This window comes from Tympanuchus pallidicinctus, unplaced genomic scaffold (assembly GCF_026119805.1).
Source record: "Tympanuchus pallidicinctus isolate F22 unplaced genomic scaffold, pur_lepc_1.0 scaffold8, whole genome shotgun sequence".
NCBI lineage: Eukaryota > Metazoa > Chordata > Aves > Galliformes > Phasianidae > Tympanuchus > Tympanuchus pallidicinctus.
In genome coordinates, this window is record NW_026294802.1 from 19,585,313 (window position 1) to 19,608,668 (window position 23,356).

A 23,356-nucleotide genomic window follows, 5' to 3' on the forward strand; every position below is an offset into this window, starting at 1 on the left:
ATACCCAGAATGCAGGCACAAAATCTTCAGAATTCAGATGAATGGCAGCTAAAAAGACCTTGGTAGGAAGCCTTTGTGGCTGTAGCAGAGGCTAGGCTACAGTGAGAGGGATGAGGTGCTATCTGTGCTTCTTAATACCGTCCACTAGAATGAACCATAACAGATACCTAGGGAAAGTTAATGGGAACCAGAGCTGACACTGAAAGCAGGGCAGTTGAGCATGGGGGATCAGGTAGAGAGCAGCTGATCATGGACCAGTCTCAGTGGCCTCTGCTCCTCAACTAGCTGCACAGGGCAGAGATAGGGCTCAGCTCCACCCCTCTCCATGCCACAGGCAGGGACATGGCAGCTGTTGCTGCAGTTCCAAGTTTTGTTGTTTTGAAGCATGAAAAAAAGATGAATCCCCCATTGTGCATTTTAAAGGAGATGCAAGTCTTGCACGGGGAGTGCGGATGCAGCATTTGAGATTGAATGACCACATCATCCACAGGACTAATTTAGATTTTATTTTGGTATTTCTCAAATATAAAAAGTCAAAATTCTTACATCAATCTTTAAAGAAAATCCATGCAAGCAGGTCAAAATGTTTACAACTTATTTTGCACCCCCCACCCCCCCTCAGTTTTCACTTCACAAACCATGGTGGTAAGTAAACCAAGAGTTTGCCTTCTCTTGTTTTGTTTTTCACAGCACATTGTTAGCAGACTACTGACAGGTTAACGCAGGGTGCAGTAAGCACCAAAATAAGATATTCCACTTCAGCAGCCTCTGTGCAGTCCTTCACTATTTCTTCTGTGTGCTTTTAAACTTTAAGGCAATTTCTCTTTGCTACCACTGTAATGACAGAACTTAATGCAGGAAGCAGTGGCATGAACTCAGCTTTCTGACAGTAGCACTTCTCTTTCCTCAGGAGAACCAAATCTGGGTGTGTCTTACAGAATGCATGGCATGAGGGCAGTCCCACGTCCATTCCCTATACAGCAGATTTGGACCATCTAAATAGAGATGTGCAGAAAATAAGAAGGCTTCACATTTTAATGGACAGGTACTAGAAAAACACCTGTAGCTTTCCAACTGATTCTTAAACAGACCCTTTCTGTTAAGCTTAGGGTCAGATTTCATTACAGCTGAAGCCAGACCACTGCTCCTTTACTAAAATGGTTTTCTTTCAGCACAACTGAAGTGCTTTCAATTTACCTGCAGTCAGGTTTGTCCAATTCACAGAACATTCATCTCTGAGAGGAAGTCAAACTAAGCATCACAGCGTTTCCTTCTGAAGGCTGCAGCACAGAGACTGAAGAGGTTTATACAATGAATGCTGCTTCAAAACCCATCTGGCATTGCTGAACAGCTCAAATGTGTGTGACCAAAAAAAATAACCAAAATATTTATAGGCAATCAACTCTGAGTTTGTTAGTAACAGCAATACTGTACATTTTTACATTATTATCAAATACATAATTTGAGAGTTACAAAATAAGATCATGCATTACCACTAAATCTCATACAAGCTTGGATTGGTTTCATTCCAAGAACTGGAAACTGAGACAGAAGCAGTCTTAGGAATAAGGACTTGAACTCTGGATTCTTGTTTTAGCTCTCACATCTTCTGTAGAATCTTGTTACAAGAAAGCCTGTACAAGTTTGCTCAATTTAAAGTATTCAAATGACTACTGAACAAAAAAAGTGAGCAAAAGGTAAGTGCCCAAAAAGCTGAATCTGTCACCCTTTTGAAGGTAACTGCAGAGCCAGAGGTACTTTCACACAACAGGGGCGCAGCTTTAACACACACTGAACGTATTAGAGAATGCTCAATTCCACCCCTTGCTATTTAGCTTAGCGTGCCTTGCTTTTGAAATCACCAAGTTCAGCCCTTCACCTTGTAACTGAAGGCAAGGGTCAGCTGTCTGCAGTACCTTCTATGCTAAGACACCTAACAGTTGTGTTCTTTCCCATTCTGGAAGTGATCTGGAATAGGACATACAGGGATGGACAGCCCTACCCAACATTTCACAAGTCTTCAGCTTTGTGGCTCACACCTCTTGTCAGTAGTATTTATGCCTCTTCAAAGAGAGCAGCATTAAGAGATCAGAACATCTGTCTCCCTAGTTCCCCTGCATTTACATATGGCACAAGGTTGGTTTTCTAAGGAGTAACTTGTGGCAACATTTTTTTTTCCTAAAAAAGTGTAACAGCACAAAAAAGTTTAATTTATAGCAGCATTTTACACAATTTGTGTTAAAAAAGTAGAAGTTAACCATTTGTGTATTGAGTAACAAAAGGTTTAAATTACATTTATTTTCCATTTTACACTCACTATTTACTATTTGGACTATTTACAAAGGTTCAAATGCTGTGTAGAGAATGAGCTATACCCAGAATAAACTTCACATGTGGGGTAATGCTTTACCTCAGCCTCTGCTTTGACTGGCTGGAGAGGACAGTTGGGTTTAGATCCTAGAAGAAATTCAGAATTAAGGTGTTCATATGAACTGGATTGTGTTCCTGTAAAAGAAAGCCACGTACACACATACACAGAAAGAGTAATCCTATGGTTGAAACATATTAAGACCTACAGTGGGTTTAGGTTTCATCTTGGCTGAAGAAGAGGAGAAAACAACAAAGCAGAGGGGAGCTGTCAGCAGTACCTCATTTATTCCAGGTGAGTTTCACCACGAGGCCAGCTGCTTATTACAAGATGCTACAGCAACTGATGTTAAAACAGTAAAACTCAAGTACTAAAGAGCTAACTTTAATACAGGGCTTTCAGCATGCCTTCTGAATAAGACAAAGGAATATTATTCCTCCACCAGCATATCAACCTACCTGTCTCCAAAGCCCAAAAGTACCACAACCAACTCCCACTGGGCACAACACTTGAGCACGTGCTTGCTAATGAACACCACTTAAAGTCCCATTTTCCTCCAAGCATTTTTAAATAACAGACTGCATGAAGACGATATAAGATGCTTGTCACTGGAGGTTAGCAGGCTTTGGATCCTGCCATTATAATTGCACTATGAACAAAATGTGCACCAAAATGCTGAAAGGAAAAAAAAAAAGGATGAGGGAGGGAACCACAACAACCTTCACATACATTTTCTGATGGTTGACCAAGTAACACAAGTATAGCAAATGGGTTTGGTAACTGCAAAACTGAAGTTATTGTCCCTGCTCTAGTCCTACGTTATGTGAAGGTTGCATAGGACAAGACAACTTTTTGGATGCCTGAGGCAAACAGTGCTTAGTGTTGGTATCCTTAGCTCTCAACAGCTCAACATGGGTCAGTGTGCTTCACTTCACATATCTGCCTCCACCTCCCCAAACAGTGCAGTCTTCAGTTCTTAGCACTTCACCTGCAGATACCCAATAAGAGTTCAGTATAAGACAAGCTGCTCACGCTTTTCTCTAAGCAAGTACTCTTGCAGAACTACTGACAAGTCTTAAATAAGCCAAACACCACTTAGATGCATACTTTATTTTAGCAGATATGGAAATTTATATACTCAAGTTTCCTCTCTTAAAAAATGGCCTACTAAGGCATCTTAAAAAAATCCATATATGGCTTTGGTTTGCTGAAATACTATTTTACATTGTTAAAAAGGAAAAATCATTCAAATAAACTCGACACGATGACACTTTCACATATTTCACTTAGAACTGACAGTTATACGGGTGCCTGCGTGTAATCAAAGATGTCTCCCCTTGCGACGGCGTGAATAAAAAGGTCATCCAAACGTTTATCTCACAGTAGAGGGCAACCCAGAAGTCTGTGCAGAAGTGACATACAGGGAGTTGTTATCTGGGAGAGGGGGAACCACAGAGTTTCCATTCGTAGGGGAACAGCTCAGTTTCAGTTTTTCCAAGTACTCTGCGTGAACAGGCTTGTGGCACTGAAGGACCTTGATTGCGTCTTCTACTTTAAACCATTCTCTTTTCCTTCCTGAAGGAGTACAATACACAAAGAAAAAAGATGTTTAACGGCACCACAGGTTGCCATCTGATCAATCACATCCCAGTTACTTCGGGAAGTTCAAGTCATCAGACAGCACACTAAGAAGACATGAAGAGAATGGATGAGCACGAGAGATTCACTTAAGCCTGCTGAAGCAGTTCATAATAAAGCAGACAGTGGGCAGGAGCTCACGGAACTGTTCATGTAGGCCTTACAGGAAGGGGTTGGTATTTAAGTGACTCAATACTGCCCTCTTACACTGTCAACCCTGGCAGTGCTCTGAAGAGCAGTGGATGGTTCCTGGGCCGAGCAGGAATGGAGCAGCACTGCCTTCATGATCCCTGCACACTGAGCTTGAGTAGCAGCAAAACCACCCCCGTATCGATCCTCTGAAGTAACAGACTATCAGTGTTGCTCTACAGGGAAGCTGGCATGCAATATATCTGCTCTACCTAAACAAACTGAGCACAGTTTTCAAGATACAGCTGTGTGCCACTCAGTGACATAGAAATGTTGTGAGTATATGGATGTTAGCATCACTTAAAGCACCATCACCTGAAAAAGGGCAAAGCATCAAAGAATCGTTTCAGAAAGTGAAATTATTTGCTAACTACAACATTTTAAGTGGAGCATGTGAGGAGAGAATGCATTTACCTACCTATATTTACAGAATCCTCCCAGTCTTCCAGTATTTCTGTGACAGTAAGAACATAAACGTACGTCCTATGCTTCCGATCCTGGTTCTGCTTGAATGTCAGAAGCAGAGGTTTTAATTCACAGCAAAAAAAAAAAGTTGCCCACATCACAGACATTCCACAACTGTAACATTCAAAGTTACTTACCCTAGGAAATACTTGCCAGCAAAACTGGCTCTTATTCTCACTGATAACAGTACGTACTCACGTATGGGAACCTGGCATTTGTTCTACTGGACTCAAAGAGATAGGCAGGTTTGAAGACTGTCAGTGCATGCAGTTTCACTTCCACTTTCTAGAAAGGCTCTAAGCCTCTCCTTACTCAAGCCTGCACACATCATGTGGCAGTTAAAGAACAACATCAGCCTCCTGTGTCTTCCAGCAGCAATTAAAGCTGCACTGCTACATTACAGACAAGTACAACAAGTCTGACTCTGTCAGGTGGAAGTTGCTTTCTGCAGGTTATCAACTCAAAACAAACAAACAAACAAACAAAAAACCCCAACAAACCCAACACCAACAAAAAACAAATAGTGGAACCAAGCCCAAACAAAAGCTGTCTTTGCAAATTGAAAGAAATAGCTCACCTCAAATATCCCGAGCAGTCTGCCTAGCTTTCCCTTTACGCCAGCCTACAAAACAGGCAGGAAAAGAAGCATTAACATGTGCTTTATAGTTTAAAAAGTCAAAATACTGTAACAATCAGGATAAATGATTTACTCTTTCTTATTAGGATTATTTAAGCAATTATTTAACATAGGTTTTAATTACAGTGCTGCACCTACAACCAATGATGAAAAAATAAGCATGAAAGTAAACAGGCCAAGAGAAAAATTCAAGGATAAGGGTCAATCTAGAGACAGAATCATTAGAATTCCATTACTATTTCTGATAGAAACTGAGGACTCCAAGTCCTCATAATTCAGCAATGAACTGAAGTACAGGTAACCACGTGGCTCTTAGAGCACAATCAATTTTCACAGGAAATGGTTTGGGGCCTTTAACCTTACAACCAAATTTATATTCCCAAACTCCACAGCATTACGAACTTCTACTTTCAGTATTGTTCCAAGATCTTAAATAAGCCCTTTGGACAGTGAATGCACCTGTCACAGTTTTTTTTTTGTGTATTGAAGGCAGTCATTATATCCCTGTGATGCTCCAGCCTTGGTTTCCACAGAAGTAATACACAATGCTTCCTCCAAGCTGTTATTTATGATCATCCACTCATACCAAACAAATCCGAGTGCGTTCCTCTGAGACATGAACATGCACAGCCTACTGGTAGATAAAGCCATATGTAGATGTTGCCTCCTTGTGTAACTGATATTTAAAACCGGGCTTCTTAGTGCTAAGATGACATTTTCTAGCCTTCAGTCTTGGTTTCCAGCTTTAACCAAAGTTACCAATGCCTTTATGTAAAAGGGCCATATGGATCTTATTTACATTCTGGTGTGCAGCTCTGACAGGCAACTGGGCAGGCTTCAGCACTAAGCCTAATCAGCATCTCGCAAGTGAATGCTCTGTGTCTTTCTTTTTAAAGGAAGCAGATGGCTAATGTTATTTATTAGGCAATTTTGATTAAAGTCTGCTCTCTGCATCTCAAGTCTTCTGCACATCTAGAGCAAGAACGAGACCTGAAGTTAGTGCACAGCTGTATACAACCTTAGAGCTTTCTTCACATGTTCAATTTCTCCCCATTTCTTAGTACCCCAGATTCAGTCTGAATTTGCCATCAATTTCACTACGGCCACGTGGAATCTGCTTGATTTTAACAGCTTCTCTGTTCTGCCTCCACTCAAATCAGTGGTTTAAACAGATACTCGAGTAATTCGGAATGAAAGAATGAAAGCTTTTGTGCAACCAGACGTCACCAGATGTGATTTCTCTCCCCCGTTCCAAATCACTCTCTAGGCAAAGAGACGTGCTTCCAAAATGGGGCATCATTTCTGCAGACAGGAGCAGCTTTCAAAACTTTTACTTCTAAAGTATAGGCAGTGGCTGAAGTCTTGTGGTTTTTCCTCTAAAAGCAAGATACTCTCACCTCAGCTGAAAACAGCAGCCACTATTTAAGAAGAGCCATTAGGTGAAGACTACTTGAAAACTCAAGTGCTTTCCTTAACCAAAACGTTTTCTCCAGGTTCTTAACATGGTACCTTCAAAATCTGTCAGAACTGAGACCTAGAGGAACTAGAAAAGGTCCAGCTTTTTCCTGCAATGTCCAATAAAGTTCTCACATTGCAAATTTTGAGCTCATAACCCAATGCAATAAGTTTCAGGGCGTAAACAATTTTGTCTTCTTTGGCCATTATGAGCCCAGAGCTGTTAAAACACAGCTGTTTAATAATCCAACAAAATCCAACAGCTGAGTGAGACACTTTAAGAGAAAACCTTAAGGTGTATTTCTTTTAGCTGACAAGCTGTTGTCAGTCTCTGAGCACTACACAGTAACTTCTCACATCTGAACTTTAGATATGCTGTAATTAAGTGGAGCCACAGGGAAGAATACAAACTACTTCATCCCATAACCCTCCTGGCCTGGAGGACTCACTGTTGGCAGATCCCAATCTTGCACTGCATCAGAGGTGCAATCAGGCTTGCCTTGTATTTCCTGTAGATGGAGCAAGAGTCCTGCTGGAAGTTTCAAACTAACATAGAAAACCGCTTAAAATCCACATCATTTAAGAGTCATTTCAACTGTGGGATCTGTTGGATGGTACTTGGATGGCCACAGTGCAAGGCTATTCCTGCTCTTTCTTGCACACTTTTAGAACTTAAAAGGGTTTCATTGTACCACTGTACAATCCCATTTAAGAGGGTTTTTTATTTTTAAATAAATCAATGTAGTATTAGCTACTAGCTGGAGCAGATCCTTTTGTTTCTTGTGAGAGGTCTTAGATAACATTACTGGCACTTCTATGGTCACTGCACATTATCCAGAATCAGCCTCCTCTTCTCAGAGAGCTGTATTGCCACAGGTCAGGGGGGAAACTGGATGTATTTCGGCTGACACCTCAATACACTAACCAGAAACAGAGCAAGAGTCTTTCTTTTTTGTGTGTGACAGAAGAAAAGGCAGTGGGAGGGTACTCCTTCCTTTTGAGAGGCCAGCCAACCATCTCATCCCCTTCAGTGTCAGATTTCCCTTTGAACACTGCATGTGCAAGCCCTTCCCATTTCCAGCCATCATGTCACCCGATTAAAGACTAAGCTCCAACTTGAGTAACAAAGCAGCTCTGCATTTAAGCAAGGTGTAGTACCCTTATGGGGCTGCTTGGCACTGTAACTTCATTCTGATATTCTATTTCAGGTTTGTAAAAGTTTGTATCTAAAGAATTGACAAGTGACTAACTACTGTAACCCACAAAATGACAGTTCAATTTATACCATTTAACCACAATACTGGATCAGAAAGGAAGAATAATTCATACTAAAATTTATTTACTGGAGGAAAAAAAAAAAAGCAACATTAGCATGAACAGAACTCAAAGACAAAAACCAAACCCAACAGGAACGACTCAGTCTGACTATGGAAGAACTGCAGTGCACGTAGCTCTGACTGCATTTGTCCTTTGGGTTTTAAAAACAAAGAGTTTTTAAATACACCACTTTTTGTGGGAAACCAAGGGATATACAGAGCCAGTGGGGTGAACACGCTGTGAGCTGTGAACACACTGCTCCTACCATTAAGAATGATCCTTACAACACCTGCTATCAGTGTCTCTTTAATAAATTAATGGATGCTGACGGTTAGTTTGTGCATGACCCAATACCAAAGGAACACGGTTCAAAGGAGTGCCACAGTGTGCCTGCTTTGAAGTTTATTCATTCACAAAACTCTTAACAGTTCACTTCACTGCACTGTAACCAGCTTGCCAGGTGACATTGACCTCAGTGTAAAAATAGAAAGGACATGCATCTCTAAAGTGGTTAATGTGAATTTCCATGGCTCAAGTAAAAACCCTGAAAAACCACAGTGTTCATTAAGAACAGTGCTTTACCTTGCAGTCTTACAGCAGCACACAAGATTCAGCCTGTAGCTTAATTGTATTTTGGTTTGGGTCATGAACTTTTAGTGTTCGTTATCAAATGGCCATCCAGCATGTGAAGGGAGCCTACAGAAAAACTGGGAAGGACTCGTATGAGGGCATGTAGTCTTTAAACTGGAAGAGAGTAGACTTAGGCCAGATATTAGGAAGAAACTCTTTACTGTGACTGGTGGTGAGACACTGGAACAGGCTGCCCACAGATGCTGTGGATGCCCCTTTCCTGAAGCATTCAAGGCCAGGCTGGATGGGGCTTTGAGCAACCTGATCTGATAGAAGGTGTTCCTGCCTATAGCAAGGGGTTGGAACTAGAGATCTTAATGGTCCTTCCAACCCAAACCATTCAATGATTCTACAAAATGCTGAAAATTCTCAAGCTGTTGAACAAGCATCGCCAAGTAATTTTTGCTCACTGAAGCCCCTGGCTTATGAAAAACCTTGATGTACTTAAAAGCACAGCAAAGAGCCAAATATGGCTACCAGGTCATACCTTACTCTGGAATAACATTAAAAAAAAGTGTAGCCACTGTCATAAGAATGAATAAAAGCTCATTTGCCTGTGAGCAAGATGCCCACAGCAGCACCTCTCAGGAGCTTTAGCTTCAGAAAGTTACTTTTGTGGTGTATGAACACAGATGATACTGTCATTTTTTCAGTCACTTACAACACACAGCTTTTCTATCATGAAGGGTCCTGCTGAGCATTTTGACTGCAGGAGTATTTCAGATGAGGATAAGTCAAATTTTATCAGGAACTTTATTTTTTTTTTTTAAATTCACACTTGAATCTGTACATTGCAGATGTGCTCAGCATTCTACACACAGTATCCTGGCTTTTTTTCCCCTGTGGATTTGCCTAGCAGATTGGAACTTCATTTTTATACGGCTCACTATCCATTCCACTTTTTCTACTAGGACAAGAATACACAGTGAAGAACCCACAGAACAATCATTTAAGAGTGATACAATTCCTGACCAGGACCACCACCATGGAATCATAAGATTGCAAAAGATCTCTGTGATCACCCAGCCCAACCATCAGCCCATCCCCACCATGCCCACTGACCATGTCCCCACAGTGCCACATCCACACAGTTCTTGAATACCTTCAGGGATGGTGACTCCACCACCTCCCTGGGCAGCCTGTGCCAGTGCCCAACCACTACTTCTGAGAAGAAATTCTTCCTAATATCCAACCTGAACCTCCACTGGTGCAACTTGAGGCCATACCCTCTTGTCCTGTCAGTTATTTGGGAGAAGAGGACAACCCCCACCACAACCTCCTTTCAAGTTGTTGTACCGAGTGATGTATAGGAAAGTCTTTGCTCTGACAAAGAAGGGGCAAGGACAAAACTCCGCTATGGAGGGATCACTTCATAGAACAGAGACAGCTTTTTTTTTTTTTTTTTTTTTTTTTTTTAACTATTTGCTCCATTTTTTTTTTTTCCCCTGCTGATCTGAAAGCAATTCCAGAAGGACACAAAATCAGGAGCAGTCAGATTTTTACTCTCTGTATGAAGCAGCCACAAAGTTTTCCATGTCTGGGCACTGTGTGCAGCCTGGCTGGGCCTCGGCCATATTTCACCCCTACTCCTTTGCTATCCCAGCCTCACTCTCCTAAACTTCACACCTCTTTTGAGGCAGCACTGCAGAAGTACTGAAGTACTCCTCAAAAATATTCTCAGAGCAGAAGCTCGCGTAGCAGAAAACTGAGTATCAGCCTCTGTGTCACAACTCACCACTACACTACTTTGCTATGGCATTAACCTGACAGCTCTACGCCTAGCACTGTCTGCACACAGAAGCCTAACCGCTGGTATTTCTGGTCAAGCCCCCAGACAACTTCTATGAGATAACAAGATATCACGATTTTCCCTAGAGGCTCTTCTACTGCCTCTCCTGCAGAGGAGCCTGGATCTTTGCCCCCTTCAAGTGGGGCTTGACTGCTTTGAAGCAGCCTCCTTCACTTTTATAAATACAGGAGCGCTTGTCTGAATTCATCTTGGGCTGCTCAAAACTGGCCCCTACAACAAAACTGAATACAGCAAGAAAATCTGGAATAATCTTCAATCAACAAGGCTTATTTATGTTTAAATCCTGCTGCATGAGGGTTGCTAAAGAGAACTGAATATCAAATTAGTCTGTTCCCCGCATAAGATGGGAAAAGAGTCAACAAATTAGAGCAAATAGAATTCATTCTGACACCAAAAGGCAAGGAAATTTCAGGCAAACTACATTTACATCAAGTCCCCATGCCTCCACAACAAAGCTAAGAGTCTTAAGGGCACGCAAGCTAAAGCACCAGGTAGCACAGCTACTCAGAAAAAGAGAAAAGCACTGAAAAAACACGTTATGCACGTTGACAATTAGCAACAACATTAATGTGCTCTGTCATACTGGGATTACAAAGCTGTTCAACATTGGATATTCTGTACTTCATTCTCTTTCTAGCACACTCCAGCTCTCTGCAAAACCTTGTACTTCCTGTACAATGCAACAGGTTGCCCAGTGAGACTGCACAAACCCCTCTCCTCAGAGATATTTAAGAGCCATCTGGACATGATCCTGGACAACAGGCTCTAGGTGGCTCTGCTTGAGCAAGGATTGGAGGTGACCTCCGGAGATCCTTTTCCTTTCCTACCTCAGCCATTTTGCAATGAAGTAGTTGGAATTTTTTTGTTACCTCTTCATACACTTCTCTGACAGCTGCTCCTCCAGGTTCCTCTTCTGGTTCCATTCCTCCACCTGGAACAATCCACTGATCTGGGTATCGGCTACTGCTTACTAACAGCACCTACAAATAATGCAAATGACTGTTAAATATAGCTTTCAACTCAGGAATCTTGGTACCATCTACTTTTTCCATAGCACACTTATTCACTTGGGCATATGGATTATAGACCTCAAAAACGAAACATAAGAAGTAACCAGGAGTTGTAAGAAGCACTTAAAACCACAATAAAAAACATTAACATCAGCTTTTTTGATACAAAGTCAAGACACAGTTGTTTCATAGACACGCTTTTTTCAGATGCTTGGATGTAATGTGCATAAGAATGAAGACATACAGCAAAACATCTAAATACCAACCCCTAAGATCACTAAGCAAGAGGTAAAAATCAAGAGATCATCATCATATATAAATTAATTTGTATGAAATGGGATATTTTGGCTAAAGAATTGGCCTTCTCAAAATATCTACAATTTTTAGCCTTAAACAAGCTTATTTTCATTAACAGAAGTGTGATATTAACACGGTAAGCTTTCAATATTGCATAACTAACTTAAAGAGCACTTCATTGGCTCTTGTTCAATTTCTAACACTTCTCTAAGAGGAAAAACTGGAACATACTGAATTTTAAATGACTCCTAAGTTTGTTAGCAGATTCTAAGTGACATTAAAATGTATATTTGTGTGCCAGCTGGTTGCACCATTGATACATACCAATTTACTAACCACTGCTCAGAGTTGACAGCATGTTCAGGTACCTGCACAACATACTAAGGGTGAGGATGCTTTGCTTCTAGATTAATCTACAGTAGAGAAATACAAAAGTGATATCTTGATTCAAGACTACACAAAAATGAATAGCACTGCTTCTAAGACATGCTCCATCATCATCAGTGTACCTAGATGAACACTGCACGTTCCAGGCAACACTTTGGCACCACACTGAAGTTATAGGACAGGTGTTCAAGGATCAATACTTGGGACCAGACCAATACTTGGGTCTTGAAAACCTGTGACAAGATTTGCAACAAGAACCTTCGTTGAAACGTTTACCTGTTGCCTGCTGGCAAATGACCCAAAGGACAGTTCTGCCCCCACTAACTGCCTCTGCCTCTGAATTCACCTCCTGTTCAATTAATTAAAAGGAACAACAGTTCTGTCACGAGTGCAACAGTAATATGCATGACAGCTACACTGTGTCCCTTCAGCACTCAAGAAATACAGTGTAGGTTCACCTACAGAAACTGGACAGTGTAATTATGACCATCTTAGGTACACATTGAAGCATACCAAGGTAAGCCCTGTGACAAATATCTGCTGACTGTAATATTAATTGCAAGAGCTGTTCAGCTCTTCAGGATTCTCTACTGTACCAGTTCATTTCTTTCTATGCTAAATCAGGAATACAACAGAGACCATCATTTAGTACAAAAGTCATTCTTAATACCTGATTTATATGCCTGGATTTTCAGTCAACTCAAATATTTTACTTGTTTACCTTATCTAGTAACAATCAGCTAAAGGAACATTGATCTCGATCTTGATCAGGTCTTTGTTGACTTGTATCCTGTGATACTAACAGGTACACAGCTCTGTTGCCTGTAGCTGTAAGCAGGTTCTCAAACACATAGGTGGAACGCTTATATCACTACAAAGAGGATGGTGACATTGCTTAAAGCCCAACTGTAAACGTTGAGTTTGTATACATCTATGGGATGCATACAAGCACTACATGTTATTTTCTGCTCATCAAACTCACGCTCACTGCAGTCATGTGAAAGCAACTGTGATGAACAAAAGGGTGATCATCTCATATTAAATCATTCCCTGCTCAATAGAATGGTTTTAATCAGCACTCGTTTAGTTTAAGCTAGACATAAAATTCTTAATTACTATTAAGGGATAAATCGGGTTGCTTATCCTGGCAGCACAGCATAAAGCCAGGAATGTTTTATGCCTTTATATGTAGTTGTTGACTACTGCTAACCCAATCAATAGTCTGTTGGGCTGGGTTTGTATACCTATTCACTTTAAATTACCCTTTTAAAAAAGCAGAAGCAAATGCATCTAGCATCTAATAACATTAAATACACCACTCTACTTGATAGGCTTCAGAGCTGTACATATACTCAGAAGTGCAACTGCCTAAGAGTACATTTTGGCAAATTCCCAACTCCCTACTAACCTTTCCACCATTGCTTCTGCACTTCCTGTTATCCCACTGCTTTTATGATCTTAATCTAAGGGACCACACTGAATTACATCCCTGAGACTTTGAAACACACAACTTCTCCTTCCCACCAGAAACACCCACCCTGGGGGACGCTAGCAACAACATACTCTGTGGTAGTGAGTTTCTACACATTGAGAGTTGCTTACTACCAATTTTAAGATTGAATGGTAAGGCTAAAAAGCACTCCATACCTCCTGCACTTACTAGCCTGGTTGGTTTTTGATTCCATATAGGGTTTAATTTTCAGGTATTTCAACCTGTAACTGGTCAAAGACAGACTCCGCAGTACTGGAAGGACTACACAGATCACTTAACGAATGCACCAGAAAGCTGCTTCAAAATGCACTCACTTGGCAGAAAAGGTGCAAGACTGGCAACAAAGAACCATCAATTAATTTTCCTTCAACGTAAGAGGTGCAAAACAGGGGAACAGATCCAGGTCACCTGAACATCCTGCCTCTTGAGTAGGATAATCTTCAGGCAGACAGCAATACTCTGCTGAAAATAAGGACTGCACAATCTAACACACCCTTATTTTTCCTTAGCCTGTGAACACCAAATTTTACCTTGTATGTACTACCAAGCACTTCCTATGCAGAGAAATCTGCATCCTGTATCTCTGAATACAAAGGAAGGCTCCTGTATCTCAAAGGATCGAGATTACTTTTTATCATATTACTTGCCAGCAATCACAGCCTCTCTCATGTCTCTCAAAGCTTTATTAGACGATTGTTTCTCTTCTTTAAAAGAGCAATGGCATCTGATCTGCTTGCCTGGTTATACCATTAGGGTTACCTTATACCAAAGACTAAGGTAAAACTATTGTTTTTTATCTGCCAAGTCAGACAGCAGAGCTGCAAAATTCAATGAAGAGAAGAAAAACGAAGGGTTCTTCCACTAGGTCTTACTAACTTAAGTTTTTACCTTGTTTTCAAGTCCAGGAATAGCAATGACCTTTGCGCATTGCAAGGAAGAGAAACTGCTTGCCAGCCTACTGGTAATAAGCAGCTATCAGTATGCTTAACCAAGAGATGGTTAACCAAAAAACCAAAGGTAACTACAGAGCATGTGGCATCGTGGGACTTGCCCACTATAAATGTTAAACTTCCAGATAAACAATTGCAAGTTTCCAGAAGATGACAAAGTTTTGGCCTGCTTAATGTCCTTGAGTCTGAAGAAACATGTGGAAGTTAGGAGCCATGTATATTCCATAAGATTAAAACAGCCAACTGCCCAGAGTAATACAGATGACAACCCCAAGCTATTTCTCCTTACATTTTTACTAAGTACCACGGCTTTGTGTCTTCTTTGACTGTGGAGCATTATAACTTACAGAAGTAATTGGATTAAAAATAGCTAACAGTAAAAACAATGAACCAAGGGTAAAGCTGAAGGTTTCTAGACATAACAAGCAAGCTATCACAGCTGGATTCCTTGACTTCAAAGCACAATTTCCGATGACTTGAAGTGATGGAAGAGGAAGTGGCAGAAGATAGTATAAACAGACCAGAAGATGCACATTTTTTGGATTTGTTGCAAGAAAGAAAAAACAAGAAACATACTTGCAGATGAAAGGGTTCCAGAGAAGCTGCCATGTCTTTGTAGGCTCTTTCCTTCCAGTCTAACCACGTCCGTTCTTCTCTTCCTCACTGCACACCCCATTTTCTCCCATTACTCACACCAAACCTGTATGTCCAACTTGTATTTCAATTGCCTGACAGAAACAGCTATGCTAGCCCTTTATTCACTCTATATGCAATAGAACTGACAGTTTAAAAGGAACAACTTTCAGGAGGGAAAAAACGAGTCAATCCCTTGACTCCAAACACACACTGAGCATGTGCAGCACCAGCCCAAAGCACACAGCTTGGGCTCACAGCCACAACCCATGGATAGCATGGATGAGGTAAGGATAAGGCAGACACATGGAAAAGGAACACAGATCATGAAGCTGAGTACACTCAAAAAACTGCAGAGGTTTTAAATTGATCAAGTAGAGGGAAAAACTGGAAGGACAAGAGGTATCTCTCAGGTACATAACAATTTCAAAATGCTCTTAGACGAAAGAGAGTAGGTTATGTTCTCAGAACTGCTGGAAATACATTTTTGAAGGAAAAGTTTCCAGTTCTATTGTAAGAAAACATCAGGACTCACTTTGTTAGAAATTAATATAATCTAACCTAGCATATGCATCATGGAAAAGTCCAGGCTATGGGGCCATTCTGCCAGCTGCAATTACTTGGAAGAGTCAAAGGTGACTGAAGCCAAATACAGCCATAAGGGTCAGCCAAACCCTATCATCTATTTAAATGTGGCCATTACCAGATGCTCGGGGTAGAAACAAACAGGAAATATTTGACTATTTTCCCCCAGAAACCTGACCTCCACTTGTTTTTTCACTCAAGAGCTTCCTCAGAGGTATGAGGGAGTGAATTTGAGTGCTCCAACACAAGAATGTTACTGAGAAGCAAGGAAAAGCATCTCTTACATATGCTATCGAACATTAAAATAGACACTTGTATCATACTTACAGGATTCTCCCTGCACGTAGAAAGTACACATTTCAAGCTAGAGAGCACATTTCAACCTGGTATTATAGCTAGAGACTTCCTTCATCTGATACTTTTTAATTATTTGAAGAATCCTTGCCTCGTTTCAGTAGCTCTGAAATAGTTTCTCAGTTCTTCTGAGGCTATGGTATCCTTATGGTAGGCTGCCATAGTATCCTTACCCCAGAATATCTCACTCTGGACTCCAGAAAGTTCAAAAAACGCAGCGGACCTTTGCAACCTGCTACAGATAGCAGATAACATTTAGTAAGTGATATACTTTTGCCTTCCTGACAGCATTCTCCATAGACTGCCTGCTTGTAATTCTCATCTTTACTGCAATCATTCCCCAAATTATTATATAGTAGTGGAAAAAACACTTGTCAGACTTTGTTCTTCCCCCTTTCCCTGGGGCACTGAGTTCAGGAAGCCGACGGCTATGCAATCATACAAAGGTCAACACAAACTGGGGCAGGAACACATGTCTCCAGCTACCCCATTTCAGATCAACTGAAATTCGAATACCTCTAATGAATTACTTTCCATAAAACTAAAAAGCAGCGTGCTCCATTATGTCTGGTTTAAAAAGATTTAGTTGAAATGAATAAAGTGGCAGAGAAGCAAAAAATGGCATAATAACTAGCAGTGTATTTACCTAAGGGATGGGGAACTTGAGCATAGCATCTTGAAAGCAACCTAGAAAACTGTGTTTTGCCCATACAACATTGAAGTCTGAAATGACACTCCTAACGTTATGCATGGATCACTGATCAAAGCACTGACGCAATATTAAGGTATCAGTCAGTGCAACTTCACTGGCATTCAAAAGATGAACAATGAATAAATAATATACGCATACATTTTACAATACTTCAAAGTCATTTCTGTAAGTGATGTTTGAGATCATACAATTTTAAGGTATATGGCAATAGGGAGATCAGCCTTTTTCAGGAAAGGTTTTGCCTTAACTCACAATTCAAATTCCATTATTCCACAAATTATCCCTTACATGAAATTCACATATTTAAGCAACTTCTTGTTATACTGATCAGAAGTCCTTTCCTCCAACTATTTCAAGTACTTTGTTCTGTTCTTAGCCTAAAGTGCTCATATCAGGCACGGCAGCCCCGTGCCACTGCAGCACTTTAGCAGTTACACATTTCCTCACGTCAACAAGCACTGGTGTCACCTGTAACTCTGCATCTCCTCCTGAGCTTTACTATGTTTCTGCAAAGCACATCTGACAGGACTTAGGTCCCATAAAGGGGTATATCTTGCACCCAGCTGAGTAACAAAGAAATATTCCTGGCCACAGAAAGCCCTGCAAACAATCCAGGAAACCACCCCAAAACGCCTATGGAAGTTAATTTCACTTCTCAGGCTCAGTCAGCTCCCAAACCCTTTTACAGACAGCCGTCCCCTCTTCTACTGTCAATGCAGACCAAGGACGACATGTCACCCGGAAGTGGTAGAATAGCCAGACTTCATCTTGCTGCCCACTGCTTTGTAACTTGAAACTCTGGCCTAATCTGGAGCAGCTGAACTCAGCTTTCCTGGTTACTCAGCAACATAATCCATCTGACCAAGGGATCAGCTTCCAAGCAATTTTCAAGAAGCAGGAGCTCCAAGCCTTTGAGAACCCACTCAGCTGTAGGTTAAGACATGACAAGGTTACTTCTCAACATGTACCAGTTAGCTTTCAGCCTTTGTCATATTTAAGATACTTTGAACTGCCCCTCCCATACAAATACAAAACCATACATCTTTGAGACAAAATTTATTTCAAAATATTTAATTCATAGGAGCAGTTCCAGTGAAGTGCTTTAGCACTAGATCAGGTTGTAGCGTTCCATGAAGTCAGTGCCTGGCCAAAGCCAACATCTTTTTTTAAGCTGGAATAAATGGAGAATGTCACTCCTCATTAAAATAAACTTTGAGAGCATTCTACAATGAGACAAAAAATACATATCATCATTTGTGTCATCACCAAACTCAAATCTATAAAAAATACTGAAAATATTGCTGAAAATCCCATCAAGAGATGTATGTGTATATAACATCTTTATGGACACACACATAGGTACGCATGAAGTTTCTGAAGATGCCTGCCACTCTATTATTTTGTAGAGAATGGCATCATTGAAATTTGCACACCACAGAACTAACCAAGTTTAGCCAGCAGTGTAAATCCTCAAAGTAAACCTTGGATGCTGCAAGTAAGCTAAAGAAGATAGTTTCTTGAGTGTCTAAACAACTGTTATTAATTCAGAAATTCAACTTTTAAACATGGCAACACAAACTAGGCTTTGTTCCACTTGTGTCTGGCAGGTACAGCTTTGTTTCCTTCTTCCCTCAACCCATCCACTTGTTAAGCACATTCATTCTGGTGCGGGCAAGTAATACCATGAGTACTGAAAACCTTACTCAAGGTTTTCTCTTAAGAAACAGCTCGTGGCTGACTGGTTTCAACATCTAAGGAGGCACGTGGGAAGACAGGAGCTTCCTCCCATGGCTGGCAGCTCAACTCCCAGAGCTTTGCACAGCTTTCAGGCTTCCACTGTTGGCAAGCTGCAGTTCAACAGGATGGATGGATCTCAATGTTAAGGCAAAGGGGATGTACACTATGGTTTCAGAAAACTGAAGAGCACTGCGCTATAGTTTTAAACACTTGAAGAGCACTATTTAAGTGACAAGACAGCTATCACAAGGACCAAGGCAAATTCAATGCCAGTTTCTTAAATCTTGATGTTCTACAGCCAAAGAAATAAAAGTCTATGAATTGGACCAATAAGGTTATACAATATCAGAACCCAAGTGTTTTCAAATGAAGTTGCAAGGCAATAATTAATAAGTACATCCCCTGCTACAGTACAAAAGTAAGTAAATCTACATTTCCCATATGTGACAATACTGTCTCAGAAGTGCAAGGAAACCATTCCCATCTATTTTCATCTCTTATACAATAATGACCAGCAAAACAAGAAAACTGAGAACTGGCCTTTTGTCTTCAATTTTTGCTAACAATACATACGAAGCTACTTTTTAGATCTGACACTAATAACTGCCAGCTGATCACTGAATTAGAGATTTCAGTATTATATTTAATTATGTAAATCACTGCTTGCAGATGCCAAAAATAATTAGAACACACTCAAGTTTTACATGCAAAGTATTTAAAAATAAATGCTCGTTTATTTCTATAACATGCAGTTGATAGAATAAAAATTAACTCATTCTGGTTCTTTAAGTGATTAGGAAAATGCATTTACTACTTGCCATCCTGGTCTCGTTCTCCACTCTAAGAGATGAGCATTTCCTCACCTATCCTCTGGCCCAACCCTAAGCCAGTAGCAGCACTTTGTGCAAAGCCAGCATTCAACAAAGAGGCAATTCCAACTTGGGAAGTCACCAGCCCTTGTGGCACTGCAAGAGACTCACCTGCTGCTCATCCTGAAGGCACCATCCATATCTAAGCCACACACAAGAGACTTGCATTTCTTCACAGACAAACTGCCAGCCCATCCCAGCCCGCTGAATACCAATCAGCCTTAAGCATACACCTACCAGCTTCTTGCTGCGCAAAGATGCCATGCACAGCCCCCACATTTCTCACCTTCAAAGTCTTGTTTCATTTTTCATGGGATTTCTCCTGCTTCATTTCCAGCATTTTTTTTTAATTCAAATTGCACAGTGCCTTCAATTACTGTTTCATTTTGATTACAAATGGCAGAAGGACTCAGTGCCTAATCTGATATCCAGCTATCGTGCTCAGCCCAAATGATGGCACCGAAGTAACCAAAACAGGCTTCACTTTAAAGACAGTAATCTAAGAGACGGTCTTTTAAAACACTTCAAGATCTCCAAAGCAACTGACAACATTTCTTGGCTATTTAGGTTTCCAGGGTGTTGTTTTTTTTTTTTTAAACAAGCAATATCACAGCATGATGTTTACAAAAATCTAAGATAAGCTGGCAATGCCAGCAAACTGACACACACACAGGGTCCTTTGAAAGATGATGCAAGAATGGAGGATTTTTGCAGTGGTGCAGCTATTTGGACACACATCAGCTACCCTGCAAGCACATACTTCATTCTGCAATGCCAGCTCTACAGACAAAGAAGCAGCATTTGATAGGTTACAGCCCCATTTCCAACCCCTAACACCAAATAAAAGTGACTTTTCTCAAACCTGGCAGCAAGGACTGTTGGTAGCTCTAACGGACAGTGCTGCAGCAGACAGCAGGAGCTCAGTGACTGCTCCCAGCTGTTTGCAAGGTTCACCAGACTCACCCTCACCTCACAGCTACCCTAGAACTCACCTATGTTTTGAATGAAGAAAGAGGAAAGTAATGCATTTCCCCTTCAATTTATTTATATGTTTATCATTCTTTGTTACCAGACTTTTTTCAACTATTATGCTCCTTTGTTACCCATAACAGCTGTAACATGGGCTTCAGTAAGACTACAAAGACAGCACAACAAGGTCAGAATAGATAAGGAACACATCAAAAAGCCATGAGCAGACTTTGCAGCAAGACTGATGACATATATTGTTTTATGCAGTAGATGCCTTCATTGAGGACAACCATGAAAAATCTATTACTGAAAATTTTAAGCCTGCTACTTTAAGCATCCATGAATCAGCAAAGTGCCCCTGTTGATAATCTGAAGTTACACCATTAAAATCGCAATTGTTTAAGAAGAATCTGTTGTGAATCCAGTATGCAGGAATAACTTTCTGCTCCAGCAGAAATATAACAAGTAGAAGGCAACCTGAGTATTTGATATCACTTCTAATCAAGGGATGAGTACACAAAAGTTCTGCAGTTATGATAAAGACAGGATCTATCGTATTTTTCCTCTGTGGTATGGAGACAGGTATTAGTAGCCATCTGCACAAAGCAGTGGGATTCCATTCAAAACAACCCTGTAGTCTACATTCAAGAAATAGTGGTATCAAACTAAAGTAGATGAAAAAAATGGAATAATGGAAAAAAAGGTGTTAGAAGAGGTGGTTCTAAGACTTCAAAGTCCATCAAAACATTGTTAGGGAACAGCTGCTGTCTACTGAAGAACCAAATCATAGTACTAGAAAGGAGAAATAAAAGTAGGTGAAGAACAGACATAACTGGACATGAAGCAGCCACACAGAGTCAAGGCAAAAATGAAGGATAATTCTTTGGTTTGTATGAGAAGACAGCAGCAGATCCCAGGTACCACTGCCTTTGTGGCTCCTCTGGAGCATAAGCTCCCCTACCTGGAGTGGCCTGGAGAGTCAGGTCAGGTGAAAACTGGTGGCACCATTTCCAGAGAATGGAAAAGGAAGCACAGAAGATGTAGCATTTCAAGCAGACTTACACTGAAGTGTATTTAGAGAACAGTGTTCAGGAACATCACAAGCATATCTCACTCATCCAGCTGAGGCACACAGCTGGTGATACAAACAGCAGCCACAATACACTGAGGCACAGGCTCTGCAGTGAGGTGGTAGAACTGGCACTAGGGAAACATCTGACCCAGGTTAGCACATGACCTCTGCTTTTCAGGAAGCAACACATCACAAGGCAAAGCTGTTACCACACGTTTGATGTATGCCCTGAACCCACCTTACCCCATCCTGCAACACATCTGCTCGGCAGTGCCAAGCCCAGCCTGCGACAGCTGTACAGGTGCTCCACCCGCAGCACCTCTGTGCTCAGCAGTGCCATTCTTACGAGCACAGCAGGAGCTGGCAAGATCTCTGCCGAGCACTCTTCTCTATTAGAACACCCAGCAAAGCCCGCTCAGATCGCTCCTGAGGCTGCACCGACAGCACACACGGGATAACACGAAGCAGAACGCCACTCGGGCTGATTCCCGGAGGCACTGCTCAGCGCTGGGAGGTGCGGCCTCTCCCCGCCGGGCGCTGAGGGCCCCGCAACACACGTGCCTCACTGACAGGAGGCACGGGGCGAGCGCTCCTCCCAGCCCACGGGGAAAGGAGAACAAACGCAAGCCGTAACCGGCGTATTTCAAGGCATTAAAAAAGAAAAGAACGAAAGCCAGGACAGGGTGTGCTTCCAGACAGTACGGAGACGCATTGTGCAACGCATCCATCAGCGAAGTTCGCAGATAACGGCCGGTGCCGTTGACCTTGGCTGGGATATAGGGCAGGGCTGTTGCCACCTCCCGATTCTGCCGCAACACCGCACCGCGCTGCCTCCGACGACCGAAAAATAACGATTAAAACCCGCAGAAGCCGACCGCGAGGCGGGACAGCGTTAAGATCATTCCCCCCCCCCGGGTAGGGCCGCGCCCCCCGCCCCACGGAACCCCACGGTCGGGCGCCATGCCCGCAGCCCGCGGTCCCGTCCCGCATCGGGCCGCCATTACGCGGGGCGCCGCCCGGGGCCCGGCGCGCACAAAGGAGGCGCCGCCGCCCCGCGCACGTGGGCCCGCGCCCCACAGCCCCAAGATGGTGGGCGAGAGCCGCGCCCGCCCCGCGCCGACACCGCCGCCGCCGCCTCCTCCGGGCGCGGGGACGGCCGTTCGTGGCGGTGCCCCCCGCGCCGAGACAAAGAGCCGCGGAGCCCCGCCCGGCTCACACTGCCCCGCTCTGCCCGGGTCTCGGCTCCCGCCCCCCTGCCCCACGTGCCGGGCTCACCTCGTCCTCCCGCTCGCTGCGGAAGCAGAGGCACGCCGCCCGCTTCTTGTAGCCCTCCCGGTCGTACGTCCGCGTCTGGTTCGGCTTAAATTTCATCATAGAGGCGGTGACCCGCCGGCAGCCCCCGGCCGCCACGGCTCCTCTCCGACCGCCCCGGGACGCCGCTCTCCGCCGCCGAGGGCCCCGCTAGGCGCCGGGGCGGGAGAAAGGCCGGCCCTCGGCCGCCCGTCACAGCCGCGCCGCACCGCTGCGACCGCCCCAGCGGCAGCGCCGCGCCATGGAGGCCCCGCTCCCCTCGCTCCGGCCCGGCCGAGAGCCGCCGCCGCCCCGCGCCCGAGCGCCGCGGCGGCCGCCCCTGCGCCCACTATTTAACTGGAACGCACATTCCTGCGCCCGCGCGCGCCGCGCGAACCGCGCAGGCGCAGCGAGGGGAGGGAGTGTGGAGGGGGGGCGGTCCGCGGCGGCGGGCGGGGCGCAGGGGCGGGAGGGAAGGTAGGGGGCCGGT

The 23,356-nt window shown here is 42.9% G+C and overlaps 1 protein-coding gene across 3 annotated transcripts; it reads right to left on the reverse strand.

Annotated features, from left to right (window-relative positions):
• Positions 1–485: 485 nt before the first annotated feature.
• Positions 486–23,085, reverse strand: NUDT4 (nudix hydrolase 4). Of its 3 annotated transcripts, none has more exons than XM_052668016.1 (5): positions 22,852–23,085; positions 11,379–11,489; positions 5,238–5,282; positions 4,614–4,701; positions 486–3,943 (listed from the first exon to the last, which is right to left on the reverse strand). In XM_052668016.1, the coding sequence occupies exons 1-5, from the start codon at positions 22,948–22,950 to the stop codon at positions 3,741–3,743; spliced, it is 546 nt and encodes a 181-aa protein (XP_052523976.1). In that variant the 5' UTR covers positions 22,951–23,085; the 3' UTR covers positions 486–3,740. The 3 variants fall into 3 exon arrangements, with proteins under 3 accessions (XP_052523976.1, XP_052523977.1, XP_052523979.1); XM_052668017.1 differs by having other exon boundaries at positions 4,614–4,698; positions 22,852–23,080; XM_052668019.1 differs by lacking the exon at positions 22,852–23,085 and adding an exon at positions 12,326–13,808.
• Positions 23,086–23,356: the final 271 nt, after the last annotated feature.

What these genes read in the sequence shown, in the direction of transcription:
- NUDT4 (XM_052668016.1), bottom strand. Translation starts at nt 22,950, where the DNA reads ATGATGAAATTTAAGCCGAACCAGACGCGGACGTACGACCGGGAGGGC. An exon ending in GACTGCTCGGGATATTTGAG is followed by an intron (nt 4,702 to 5,237) that starts GTGAGCTATTTC and finishes CTGACATTCAAG; the next exon opens with CAGAACCAGGATCGGAAGCA. An exon ending in GGAGGATTCTGTAAATATAG is followed by an intron (nt 3,944 to 4,613) that starts GTAGGTAAATGC and finishes GTACTCCTTCAG; the next exon opens with GAAGGAAAAGAGAATGGTTT.